We start from the raw sequence: 15,557 nt of genomic DNA, 5'->3' as shown, positions 1-15,557 counted from the left end.
CAGTACAGTACAGTACAGCAGTACAGTACAGCACAGTACAGTACAGTACAGCACAGTACAGTACAGCACAGTACAGTCCTTCAGTACAGCACAGTACAGTCCTTCAGTACAGTACAGTACAGCACAGTACAGTCCTTCAGTACAGCACAGTACAGTCCTTCAGTACAGTACAGTACAGTACAGCAGTACAGTACAGTACAGCACAGTACAGTCCTTCAGTACAGCACAGTACAGTCCTTCAGTACAGTACAGTACAGCACAGTACAGTCCTTCAGTACAGCACAGTACAGTCCTTCAGTACAGTACAGTACAGTACAGTACAGTACAGCACAGTACAGTCCTTCAGTACAGTACAGTACAGCACAGTACAGTCCTTCAGTACAGTACAGTACAGCACAGTACAGTCCTTCAGTACAGTACAGTACAGCACAGTACAGTCCTTCAGTACAGTACAGTACAGTACAGCACAGTACAGTCCTTCAGTACAGTACAGTACAGTACAGCACAGTACAGTCCTTCAGTACAGCACAGTACAGTCCTTCAGTACAGCACAGTACAGTCCTTCAGTACAGCACAGTACAGTCCTTCAGTACAGTACAGTACAGCACAGTACAGTCCTTCAGTACAGCACAGTACAGTCCTTCAGTACAGCACAGTACAGTCCTTCAGTACAGTACAGTACAGTACAGTACAGCACAGTACAGTCCTTCAGTACAGCACAGTACAGTCCTTCAGTACAGTACAGTACAGCACAGTACAGTCCTTCAGTACAGCACAGTACAGTCCTTCAGTACAGTACAGTACAGTACAGTACAGTACAGCACAGTACAGTCCTTCAGTACAGTACAGTACAGCACAGTACAGTCCTTCAGTACAGTACAGTACAGTACAGCACAGTACAGTCCTTCAGTACAGTACAGTACAGTACAGTACAGCACAGTACAGTCCTTCAGTACAGTACAGTACAGTACAGCACAGTACAGTCCTTCAGTACAGTACAGTACAGTACAGTACAGCACAGTACAGTCCTTCAGTACAGTACAGTACAGCACAGTACAGTCCTTCAGTACAGCACAGTACAGTCCTTCAGTACAGTACAGTACAGCACAGTACAGTCCTTCAGTACAGTACAGTACAGCACAGTACAGTCCTTCAGTACAGTACAGTACAGTACAGTACAGCACAGTACAGTCCTTCAGTACAGTACAGTACAGCACAGTACAGTCCTTCAGTACAGCACAGTACAGTCCTTCAGTACAGCACAGTACAGTCCTTCAGTACAGTACAGTACAGTACAGCACAGTACAGTCCTTCAGTACAGCACAGTACAGTCCTTCAGTACAGCACAGTACAGTCCTTCAGTACAGTACAGTACAGTACAGCACAGTACAGTCCTTCAGTACAGCACAGTACAGTCCTTCAGTACAGCACAGTACAGTCCTTCAGTACAGCACAGTACAGTCCTTCAGTACAGCACAGTACAGTCCTTCAGTACAGCACAGTACAGTCCTTCAGTACAGCACAGTACAGTCCTTCAGTACAGCACAGTACAGTCCTTCAGTACAGCACAGTACAGTCCTTCAGTACAGCACAGTACAGTCCTTCAGTACAGTACAGTACAGCAGTACAGTACAGTACAGTACAGCACAGTACAGTCCTTCAGTACAGTACAGTACAGTACAGTACAGTACAGCACAGTACAGTCCTTCAGTACAGCACAGTACAGTCCTTCAGTACAGCACAGTACAGTCCTTCAGTACAGTACAGTACAGCACAGTACAGTCCTTCAGTACAGTACAGTACAGCACAGTACAGTCCTTCAGTACAGTACAGTACAGTACAGCACAGTACAGTACAGTACAGTACAGCAGTACAGTACAGTACAGCAGTACAGTACAGTACAGTACAGCAGTACAGTACAGTACAGTACAGTATAGCACAGTACAGTACAGTACAGTACAGTACAGTCCTTCAGTACAGTACAGTATAGCACAGTACAGTACAGTACAGTACAGCACAGTACAGTCCTTCAGTACAGTACAGTACAGTACAGCAGTACAGTACAGCACAGTACAGTCCTTCAGTACAGTACAGTACAGTACAGCACAGTACAGTCCTTCAGTGCAGTACAGTACAGTACAGTCCAGTACAGTACAGTACAGCAGTACAGTACAGCACAGTACAGTACAGTACAGTACAGTACAGCACAGTACAGTACAGCACAGTACAGTCCTTCAGTACAGCACAGTACAGTACAGTACAGCAGTACAGTACAGAACTTACTAAATGACAAAGATAAGCGCAATGAAGTCTGGCTGAACCATCAAGTACCTCCACCATCACTGTACAGGGAGCTGAGGAAACTGGACATTTTCTTATATTTCTCCGATTGGTGAGGAGGAGTGCTTGTGGGATGGTGTGCTCATTAACACTTATGAGCCAGGTGTGCATAATAAAATGTAATCACGGGGCATAGAAAATGTAATCACGGGTATCCACTGTTCGGGGGAAAGGGGGGGAGGGGGGTGTTGGAAGAAAATGAATGATGGTACGTACGTACCCCGTTTGGGTCCGTAAACACACGGGGCAAGAATGGCATGGTTGTCTCAAGTTAATGAAGGAAAAGGGAGAGAGAGAGAGAGAGAGAGAGAGAGAGAGAGAGAGAAAAAGAGAGAGAGAGAAGAACTATTTCAGGTGCTTGTCCTAAAACAACCCCCCCCCCTCCCCCCCACCCCCCCCACCCCGCCAGCGCCCTCTCTCTCCTCTCTCCTCTTCTCTCCCCCCCCCCTTCCCCCCACCCACCCACCCCCCCCATTCCAAACCAGCGCCACCCACCCACCCACCACCATTACCACAGCGCCCCACCCACCCACCCACCACCATTACCAGCAGCGCCACCCACCCACCCACCATTACCAGCAGCGCCACCCACCCACCCACCCACCATTACCAGCAGCGCCACCCACCCACCCACCCACCCACCACCATTACCAGCAGCGCCACCCACCCACCATTACCAGCAGCGCCACCCACCCACCCACCATTACCAGCAGCGCCACCACCACCCATACCACCAGCGCCACCCACCACCCATTACCAGCAGCGCCACCCACCCACCCACCCACCCACCACCCATTACCAGCAGCGCCACCCACCCACCCATTACCAGCAGCGCCACCCACCCACCCACCCCCTAGCCAGAGACGACTACAACCACCCCCTGCCTCCCTGCACCCACCCATCCCCCTCACTCACTCACTCACCCCTCCCCTCCCTCCTCCTTCTTCCCTCCCTCCCTCCTTCCCTCCCTCCATGGCCTCACCTGCTGCAACTAATTTTACGGCCACTTAACCTGTCGGCGACCGGAACACCTGACTGGTGATTGGAGGACAGTAACACGTAATGGCTGGGGGGGGGGGGGGGGGGATGGGGGGTGGAGGGGAAGTTTGTGGGGGGGTAGTTTGTGGGGGGAGGGGTCGTGTTCAGCCATGCCTGGTGGTGGCGGGGGGGAGGAGGAAAGGTGGAGGGGAGGAGGAGCCACAGCACGCCATGTGGTTAAGTACATAACCTCTTTGAGCACGACGGTGTACGACCCTTGAGCACGACGGTATACGACCCTTGAGCACGACGGTATACGACCCTCTGAGCACGATGGTATACGACCCTTGAGCACGACGGTATACGACCCTTGAGCACGACGGTATACGACCCTTGAGCACGACGGTATACGACACTTGAGCACGACGGTGTACGACCCTTGAGCACGACGGTATACGACCCTTGAGCACGACGGTATGATCCTTGAGCACGACGGTATACGACCCTTGAGCACGACGGTACGATCCTTGAGCACGACGGTATACGACCCTTGAGCACGACGGTATAAGACCCTTGAGCACGATGGTATACGACCCTTGAGCACGACGGTATGATCCTTGGGCACGACCCCTTGAGCACGACGGTATACGACCCTTGAGCACGACGGTATACGACCCTTGAGCACGACGGTGTACGACCCTGAGCACGACGGTATACGACCCTTGAGCACGACGGTATACGACCCCTTTAGCACGACGGTATACGACCCTTGAGCACGACCCAGGCCACGGTATAAACACACGGACCACCTTTCCTTCCCCTCCTCCTTCCCCTTCACCCTTCTCTTCCCCTTCCTATAACCTTCCCCCGGCGCCGTTGAGACGAGGAAGACCCTTCTCTTTCCTCCCCTCTCCTTCCCTTCCTCCTTCACCTCCTTCCTATAAACCTTGCACGCGGTCCTGAGACGAGAAGACCCCACCTTCCTTACCCTTCCCCTTCACCTCTCCTTTCCTATAACCTTCCCCGCGGCGACCGAGACGAGGAACAACCCTCTTCCCTTCCCCTTCCATCCCCTTCCCGCTATAACCTTAGCCGGGCCCCCGAGACACACAAGACCACCTCTTCCTCCTCCTCCTCCTCCTCCTCCTCCTCCTCCTCCTTTCTTCCTATAACCTTCCACCGGGCGCCGTAGACGAAGAAGACCACCTCTTCTCTTCCTCCTCCTCCTCCTCCTCCTCCTCCTCCTCTTCCTCTTCCTATAACCTTCAGCCGGGCACCGTAGACGAGGAAGACCACCTCTTCTCCTCCTCCTCCTCCTCCTCTTCCTCTTCCTCCTCTTCCTATAACCTTCAGCCGGGCGCCGTAGACGACGAAGACCACCCTCCTCCTCCCTCCTCCTCCTCCTCCTGCTCCTCCTCCTCCTCCTCTTCCTTCAGAGGAGGCGCCGTAGACGAAGACCACCTTCCTCCTCCCTCCTCCTCCTCCCTCCTCCTTCAGAAGTGTGCACTCCTCCGCTTCGTCATGACAAAGGCCTGGCTTTGGGAGGAGGAGGAAGAGGAAGAGGAAGAAGAGGAGGTGAGGTAGGGTTGAGGGCTGGTCATGTCACTCGGGTCAATACGTCAGCCGGTTTGTCAACACACAGCAGGGGTCAAGTGCCCTAGACAATAAGCCCAATATTGACCCCTCTGCCCTCAAAGGTGGTCGGGGGGGCCCCCTCCCCCCCCACACATGGGTACTGCCTGAATGTAAACATTGTCCCGACCTTATTCATGGCATTGTATTGAGTTTTTATTCATCCTAATGAATACTGAGTCCATGTCTGACTCGTGTGATTAAAGAAAATGAAATCTATAGTGGAATTTATATAACGTATTAAGTATATGTAGATCTCTAGTGGAATTTATATAACATATTAAGTATATGTAGGTCTCTAGTGGAATTCATATAACGTATTAAGTATATGTAGATCTCTAGTGGAATTTATATAACATTAAGTATATGTAGATCTCTAGTGGAATTTATATAACGTATTAAGTATATGTAGGTCTCTAGTGGAATTTATATAACGTATTAAGTATATGTAGATCTCTAGTGGAATTTATATAACATATTAAGTATATGTAGGTCTCTAGTGGAATTTATATAACGTATTAAGTATATGTAGATCTCTAGTGGAATTTATATAACATATTAAGTATATGTAGGTCTCTAGTGGAATTTATATAACGTATTAAGTATATGTAGATCTCTAGTGGAATTTATATAACATATTAAGTATATGTAGGTCTCTAGTGGAATTTATATAACGTATTAAGTATATGTAGATCTCTAGTGGAATTTATATAACATATTAAGTATATGTAGGTCTCTAGTGGAATTTATATAACGTATTAAGTATATGTAGATCTCTAGTGGAATTTATATAACATATTAAGTATATGTAGGTCTCTAGTGGAATTTATATAACGTATTAAGTATATGTAGATCTCTAGTGGAATTTATATAACATATTAAGTATATGTAGGTCTCTAGTGGAATTTGTATAACGTATTAAGTATATGTAGATCTCTAGTGGAATTTATATAACATATTAAGTATATGTAGGTCTCTAGTGGAATTTATATAACGTATTAAGTATATGTAGATCTCTAGTGGAATTTATATAACATATTAAGTATATGTAGGTCTCTAGTGGAATTTATATAACGTATTAAGTATATGTAGATCTCTAGTGGAATTTATATAACATATTAAGTATATGTAGGTCTCTAGTGGAATTTATATAACGTATTAAGTATATGTAGATCTCTAGTGGAATTTATATAACGTATTAAGTATATGTAGATCTCTAGTGGAATTTATATAACATATTAAGTATATGTAGGTCTCTAGTGGAATTTATATAACGTATTAAGTATATGTAGATCTCTAGTGGAATTTATATAACGTATTAAGTATATGTAGATCTCTAGTGGAATTTATATAACATATTAAGTATATGTAGGTCTCTAGTGGAATTTATATAACGTATTAAGTATATGTAGGTCTCTAGTGGAATTTATATAACGTATTAAGTATATATAGATCTCTAGTGGAATTTATATAACATATTAAGTATATATAGATCTCTAGTGGAATTTATATAACGTATTGCGTATATATAGATCTCTAGTGGAACTTATATAGCGTATTAAGTTCATCGTATGACCAGGCTTATCAAAGTTTTCTAAAAAGAAAAAATCAAGTGTTTTCTACGAAGTAAATTTACAGACATCAATGGAACTTTGATGATCTTGAAAACGAATCTGTTGTGGGGGTCCTACATCAACCCCCACCACAACAGTGGGGGTCCTACATCCACCCCACCACAACAGTGGGGGTCCCTACATCAACCCCTACCACAACAGTGGGGGTCCCTACATCAACCCCACCACAACAGTGGGGGTCCTACATCCACCCCACCACAACAGTGGGGGTCCTACATCAACCCCCACCACAACAGTGGGGGTCCTACATCCACCCCACCACAACAGTGGGGGTCCTACATCCACCCCACCACAACAGTGGGGGTCCTACATCCACCCCACCACAACAGTGGGGGTCCTTACATCAACCCCACCACAACAGTGGGGGTCCTACATCAACCCCACCACAACAGTGGGGGTCCTACATCAACCCCACCACAACAGTGGGGGTCCTACATCAACCCCACCACAACACTGGGGGTCCCTACATCAACCCCACCACAACAGTGAGGGTCTTACATCAACCCCACCACAACAGTGGGGGTCCCTACATCAACCCCACCACAACAGTGGGGGTCCTACATCAACCCCACCACAACAGTGGGGGTCCCTACATCAACCCCACCACAACAGTGGGGGTCCCTACATCAACCCCACCACAACAGTGGGGGTCCCTACATCAACCCCACCACAACAGTGGGGGTCCTACATCAACCCCACCACAACAGTGAGGGTCCTACATCAACCCCACCACAATATGGGGTCCTACATCAACCCCCACCACAACAGTGAGGGTCCTACATCAACCCCCACCACAACAGTGAGGGTCCTACATCAACCCCAATTAACCCAGTTCTTCAAGAAAACGTGAAAGACAACTTTGAACAAGACTTTCCACCAACCACCTGACGCCATGTTCTTCGTGGTAATTACCAGGATTGATCCCTCAGCCACTGAAACAAATTGGCGCGAACATTTTGTGTGTGTGTGTGTGTGTGTGTGAATAGCAACGCCCGACACCATTTTTCCTCAGTGGCAACAATTTTCCTAATGCACCACTGCAAGATTAATAGAAAACGGAAAATGGCGCGGTAAGCAAACCCCGAGGTCTTGGGTGTTTGTTGTCTTTATATATTTTTTCTCCTTAAATGTGGAAATATAATTATAATTTCTTTATCGTTGAGGGGGAAAAAAAGATAATGAATATAATAGTTTTGCTCCAATTGTTCTAAAATGTCCGATAACATTTCAAGCTTCCGAAAAAAATTTATATATATATATATATATATATATATATATATATATATATATATATATATATGAAACAGTTGCGTCCGGCCCTACGTAGTTAAGGTATAAACTGCCGCCACTTAAGTTTCCAACTAGGTCATTCTTTTTCCCTCCCTCTTCGCCCACTGGACACTTGAGCGAGTGTGTCCGTATCCGAGATCGACTTATCACGCCATGAGAAATGGTCTTGTTGACATGCTTAATCTCACCCTAATCAATTACGTGATTAGTTCCTGTGTTAGAGCCAATCCTTTTTACTTATTAGACCGGCGCCCTGCGGCTAGGCAACACCGCCCAAGATGTCGCTAGCCTTCAACACTTTCCGCTAACACTTCGTCTTCGCCTCCATGTTATATTTGGATCTCCTGTCTCTTCAGATGGCTATAGTCCTATAACGTCATCAGATATAACTTCTAAAATGGACTGAGGTATGATTAGAGTGGGTGTTTATAGGTATTTAGTGAAGTGGTTCAGTAGAGATTGATATAGAGAGGTGAGGGAGTGAGTGAGGGTGAGGGAGGGAGCGGAGCGGAGCGGAGCGAGCGCCTGGCCCGCCTCCTCCGCCTCCTCCTGCGCCTCCTCCTCCTCCTCCTCCTCTTCCCCCACTGAAGATGCCATGAAAAATTACTTACGACAACACAAAATGGTGTGGGTGGTTAGCCGCCGCCCTTCTTCTCTGATTACTGCCGCCCACCTTTTATATCCCGCCGCCCAAGGGTTTATATATATATATAATATATACACGCCGCGCCCCACGGATTTATATGGAACCTCCCACTGTTTATTTAACCCGCCTCATGATTTATTTGAACCCCCATAGTTTATTTAGCCCACCTAAGGGTTTATTTGACCCCCACTTTATCATTCCACCGAAGAATATATATTTGAACCCCTTACTATTTATTTAACCCACCTAACTCTATTTGAACCCCCATAGTTTATTGAACCCACCTAAAGGTTTATTTGAACCCCCACTGTTTATTGAACCCACCTAAAGGTTTATTTGAACCCCCAATGTTTATTGAACCCACCTAAGGGTTTATTTGAACCCCCACTGTTTATTGAACCCACCTAAAGGTTTATTTGAACCCCCCAATGTTTATTGAACCCACCTAAGGGTTTATTTGAACCCCCACTGTTTATTGAACCCACCTAAAGGTTTATTTGAACCCCCACTGTTTATTCCGCCGAAGAGTATATTTGAACCCCTACTGTTTATTGAGCCCACCTATTGGTTTATTTGAACCCCACTGTTTATTCAACCCACCTACGGGTATATCTGAACCTCCATAGTTTATTCAACCCACCTAAGGGTTTATTTGAACCCCCTACTGTTTATTTAACCCACCTAAGAGTTCATTTGAAGCCCCACAGTTTATCTAACCCGCCCAAGGGTTCATTTGAACCCACTCTCTGGTTTATATGACCTGCCTAGTGTTTATATAACCCACCTATGGGCCTATTTGACCAACACGTGGGTTTGTATATATACCCACCTCTGAATTTATATAGTATTTCCTCATGGGTTTACCGAAAAGGTAAACCACAGGTTTACCTACCGACCCCCCTTGGGTTTACCTCGTGTGAGTTTTTGGGGTTGATTTCGCATGGCTACGGGTTTACCAACAGCATAGCAGTTGGCTATGTAGCGTACAGCCCTACATAGCATCATCATGGGAGCTATGTAGCATCGCTTGACGCTACATAACTGTAGCCATGGCTGTACTGGGCGCTGCCTGCGGGAATATATACACCATATATCATGGTTGTATAGCATCCTCACGGTTGTATAGCATCCTCATGGTTGTATAGGACCCTCATGATTGTATAGCATCCTCACGGTTGTATAGCATCCTCATGGTTGTATAGGACCCTCATGATTGTATAGCATCCTCACGGTTGTATAGCATCCTCATGGTTGTATAGGACCCTCATGGTTGTATAGCATCCTCACGGTTGTATAGAAACCCTAAGTGTTATGTACTAATGTGGTGTCATAGAACATTTCCTCTCTCTCTCTCTCTCTCTCTCTCTCTCTCTCTCTCTCTCTCTCTCTTGGGCAACAGGTGTATGACAGATGGGGTCTCCTGTTGTATGACAGATGGTTTCCTGGTGTATGACAGATGGCTTCTCCTCCTGGTGTATGACAGATGGGGTCTTCTGTTGTATGATAGATGGTTTCTTGGTGTATGGCAGATATTCTCCTCCTGGTGTATGACAGATGGCTTTTCCTCCTGGTGTATGACAGATGGTCTCCCCTCCTGGTGTATGACAGATGGCTTCTGCTCCTTGTGTATGACAGATGGTCTCCCCTCCTGGTGTATGACAGATGGCTTCTCCTGGTGTATGACAGATGGTATCTCCTCCTGGTGTATGACAGATGGTCTCTCCTCCGGCAGGTACAGCGGGTCTGTGAGTGAGATGACAGCGCTGCCCGTGGACTCTGCGCACACCACACCGTGCGCACAGCCGTCGCTCCCGAAAAAAAGTAAGTCCAGGACATGTTCGTTGTATACACAAAACCAGAAAATAAACCACAACAAGAACATAATCGCGTATATGAAATGTATGCGTACATGTACGCGGTGAAGCAAGATGGACGGAAAGGAGCGCAGTTTACCCATACAAGTGTGTGTGTGGTGAGGTGTATTGTGGTGTGGTGTGGTGTATTGTGGTGTGGTGTGGTGTATTGTGGTGCTGTGTGGTGAGGTGTTATGTGGTGTGGTGTGGTGAGGTGTATTGTGGTGCTGTGTGGTGAGGTGTATTGTGGTGCGGTGTGGTGAGGTGTATTGTGGTGCGGTGTGGTGAGGTGTATTGTGGTGTGGTGTGGTGAGGTGTATTGTGGTGTGGTGTGGTGTGGAGAACCACACATACACTGGTGCCCGCCCGTGTAGACAGACAGACAGACAGACCAGACGGACAGACAAATTAGACATACAGACAAACAGACAGACAGACATAGAGACAAATAAACATGTACAATGTTACAGAAAATCAGGGACGTCATATATATATATATATATATATATATATATATATATATATATATATATATATATATATATATATATATATATATGGATCAGTCCTCAGTGTCGTCTTAAAAGTATTGCTTAATGATGCCTCCTTAGTGTCCAGCGTTGTAACACATGGTTGTCTGACCCTTACGTGTTCCATACATTTCTTCTACCATACTTTTTACCATAACTACCATCATGTTTCCCACACCTACTACCATATCTACCATCACATTTCCCACACCTACCATACCTACCATCATGTTTCCCACACCTACCATAACTACCATCATATTTCCCACACCTACCATAACTACCATCATATTTCCCACACCTGCTACCATAACTACCGTCATATTTCCCACACCTGCTACCATAACTACCGTCATATTTCCCACACCTACCATAACTACCATCATGTCTCCTAAACCTACCATAACTACCATCCTATTTCCCACACCTGCTACCATAACTACCATCCTATTTCCCACACCTGCTACCATAACTACCATCCTATTTCCCACACCTGCTACCATAACTACCATCATATTTCCCACACCTGCTACCATAACTACCATCCTATTTCCCACACCTGCTACCATAACTACCATCCTATTTCCCACACCTGCTACCATAACTACCATCCTATTTCCCACACCTGCTACCATAACTACCATCCTATTTCCCACACCTGCTACCATAACTACCATCATATTTCCCACACCTGCTACCATAACTACCATCCTATTTCCCACACCTGCTACCATAACTACCATCCTATTTCCCACACCTGCTACCATAACTACCATCCTATTTCCCACACCTGCTACCATAACTACCATCATATTTCCCACACCTACCATAACTACCATCCTATTTCCCACACCTGCTACCATAACTACCATCATATTTCCCACACCTGCTACCATAACTACCATCCTATTTCCCACACCTGCTACCATAACTACCATCCTATTTCCCACACCTGCTACCATAACTACCATCATATTTCCCACACCTACCATAACTACCATCCTATTTCCCACACCTGCTACCATAACTACCATCATATTTCCCACACCTGCTACCATAACTACCATCATATTTCCCACACCTGCTACCATAACTACCATCATATTTCCCACACCTGCTACCATAAGTACATTCCCATTTCCATGTTTTCTCCCATTTGTTTTCTTCTCCCAAAAGGTCACCATAGATCCTACCATAAACTCTCTGCCTTCTACCATAGCCTCCTCTCCTTATGGTACATTCTACCATAGTCTTCTCTTACTACCATAACTTCTACCATAGTCACAGTCATAGTTCTTTTGGCTGCTACCATATCTGTGGTCAGTGTGTGCCCTTCCCTGTTTCCACTACCATAGCCTCCTGCCATAATCTGCGCTACCATACGTTAAACATGGTACTACCATTCGCATGGTGTCTCCCATATACCCTTCCCTAACCTTTTTCTTTCCTTTTTCCCTTTCCATTCCCTTCCATATGAAGGTCTACCATACTCTTCCATTACCATAGCCTGCCATACCGTGCCCTGCTGCCCCCACTCTACCATGATGGCTACAATACCCTACCATAGGTTACCCCTCCACCTCCTCCACCTCTGTGGTAATCTGTTACCACAATGCCTACCTCCCCCTCCACTAACCACTGCTCCCACCACCACATCTCTCTCTCTCTCTCTCTCTCTCTCTCTCTCTCTCTCTCTCTCTCTCTCTCTCTCTCTCTCTCTCTCTCTCTCTCTCTCTCACGCCACTTATTGCTTTCTTACCCTCACACTGATCACCCATCCCTCTCACACTCCCTCCCTCCCACCAACACACTTACACACACACACACACACACACACACACACACACACACACACACACACGCACGCACACACGCACGCGACCCGAGGAAGCAAATTAAAAATTGTCTCCAGCTTACGTAGGCACGAACCGGCCCTACGTTTTTAATAAAAGTTATCTGTATCAAAGTCGCGGCAATCTCCCTGGGCCCGGGCTTTGATCTGTGCCGGATACCTTTTTGAACACTGAGGGATTTTTTTATATTGCCGGCGTCCGGATGCCTACGTCACCGACTTCGATATTCCCTCATGCTAATAACACTTGTGATATACGCTAAATTTGTAATATATATATAGATATAGATATACGTTTGTGTGTGTATATATATATGTATATATATATATATATATATATATATATATATATATATATATATATATATATATATATATATATATATATTTTCGGGGGAGGTAATATTACATTTTTAAGAGGGGATATCTGCGTTTGATCGGATCAACTTCTGAGAAGATTAATATTCTTATGTAAGTTTTTGAACTTGGAGATATTGATGATATACCTAATATATATATATATATATATATATATATATATATATATATATATATATATATATATATATATATATATATATATAGTATATACACATATATATATATATATATATATAACCGCCATATACGATTCCCAAAGCACTCACTCGTTACTTATATAAAATTATATTACAAAAAGGCAAGGAAAAAAATTCCTTTTGTTTCCCGTAAATACCAAAATCTGAAAACAGTTGCACAATGGATCACCTCTCTTGCTGAGACACACACACACACACACACACACACACACACACACACACATGTACACACACACCCACACACACAGACATGTATATACACACACACACTCACATACACACACACACATGTACACATACACACACACACACACACACTCACACACACACACACACACACACACACACACACACACACACACACACTAATAATTAAGTCCAACATGACAGGTTCAGGATGTAATGGGGCGAAGATACATGAAGCGCTGTAGCCAGCCAGAGCTGGGGTCACTACAGAAGAGGACGAGGAATAAATACAGCAGAATAATACAGGAGGAGGAGATCCATTAGGTGGGGGCTACTGTGGACAAGGAATAATCTAGAATCTTTCATTAATTCATAGCATTAAGTTCACTAACCTAGCGAAGGCTCGAGAAGGGAGGGGAGGGGTTAACGCTGTTATAATACAGGAGGGGTGAGCACTGTTATAATACAGGAGGGGTGAACACTGTTATAATACAGGAGGGGTGAACACTGTTATAATACAGGAGGGGTGAACACTGTTATAATACAGGAGGGGTGAACACTGTTATAATACAGGAGGGGTGAGCACTGTTATAATACAGGAGGGGTGAGCACTGTTATAATACAGGAGGGGTGAACACTGTTATAATACAGGAGGGGTGAACACTGTTATGATACAGGAGGGGTGAACACTGTTATGATACAGGAGGGGTGAACACTGTTATGATATAGGAGGGGTTATAATACAGGAGGGGTGAACACTGTTATGATATAGGAGGGGGTTATAATACAGGAGGGGTGAACACTGTTATAATACAGGAGGGGGTGAACACTGTTATGATACAGGAGGGGTGAACACTGTTATGATACAGGAGGGGTGAACACTGTTATAATACAGGAGGGGTGAACACTGTTATAATACAGGAGGGGTGAACACTGTTATAATACAGGAGGGGTGAACACTGTTATGATACAGGAGGGGTGAACACTGTTATGATACAGGAGGGGTGAACACTGTTATAATACAGGAGGGGTGAACACTGTTATAATACAGGAGAGATGAACACTGTTATAATACAGGAGAGATGAACGCTATTATGATACAGGTTAAGAAACTTGTAAAGAATAACAAGTGAAGTGTATACCTGTATAGATATATACCTGTAGAGGTGTATACCTGTATAGATATATACTTGAAGACGAGTATACCTGTAGAGGTGTATGCCTGTAGAATTGTATACCTGTATGAATATATATACCTGTAAAAGTGTATACCTGTATTGATATACACCTGTAGAAGTGTATACCTGTTGAAATATACACCTGTAGAAGTGTATACCTGTTGAAATATACACCTGTAGACGTGTACACCTGTTGAAATATACACCTGTAGAAGTGTATACCTGTTGAAATATACACTTGTAGAAGTGTATACCTGTTGAAATATACACCTGTAGAAGTGTATATCTGTTGAAATATACACCTGTAGAAGTGTATATCTGTTGAAATATACACCTGTAGACGTGTATACCTGTTGAAGTGTATACCTGTTGAAATATACACCTGTAGACGTGTATACCTGTTGAAATATACACCTGTAGACGTGTATACCTGTTGAAATATACACCTGTAGACGTGTATACCTGTAGAAAAATATATATACACTGTAGAAGAGATGTGAAGAAAGTGGGTCAAAACAGAACTGAACAATCTAAGCGCAGATGTATCAGGCGATGGTGGACACTCTGTGTGTGGGACGTAAGGAACACATGCCACAGTTTGGCATACACGGATCCCAGGGTTAACACCACCACAGCTGGGACGTGAGATGCATGTAGGAACTATGAAAAAAAAAAGACGTCAAGGTGGGAGAATAATCACCATAGGCGCTCAGAGATTACGAAGGGCAATTTATCTCACGAGAAGCAAGCAGTTCGTTCACGAACTATGGAGCGAGAAGGGCAATTGTGACATATTGGAACACTATGGAGACGAGTGTCATATGAAAAATATGGAGGCTTGGGAGAAGGAGAGAGAGAGA

The 15,557-nt window shown here is 44.9% G+C and overlaps 1 protein-coding gene across 5 annotated transcripts in view; it reads left to right on the top strand.

Annotated features, from left to right (window-relative positions):
• The window catches only part of LOC139767257 (paired box protein Pax-6-like), a 224,616-nt gene that overhangs the window by 157,029 nt on the left and 52,030 nt on the right, over positions 1-15,557 (top strand). For all 5 annotated transcript variants that reach the window (XM_071696419.1, XM_071696418.1, XM_071696415.1 and 2 more), the window contains one exon: positions 10,253-10,341. In XM_071696419.1, the coding sequence (XP_071552520.1) occupies positions 10,253-10,341 (89 nt within the window). The remainder of the gene's footprint in view (positions 1-10,252; positions 10,342-15,557) is intronic.

Source organism: Panulirus ornatus, chromosome 59 (assembly GCF_036320965.1).
Source record: "Panulirus ornatus isolate Po-2019 chromosome 59, ASM3632096v1, whole genome shotgun sequence".
Taxonomy (NCBI): domain Eukaryota; kingdom Metazoa; phylum Arthropoda; class Malacostraca; order Decapoda; family Palinuridae; genus Panulirus; species Panulirus ornatus.
The sequence above is the reverse complement of the archived record's forward strand: the minus strand, read 5'-3'. Positions and strand labels throughout refer to the sequence as shown.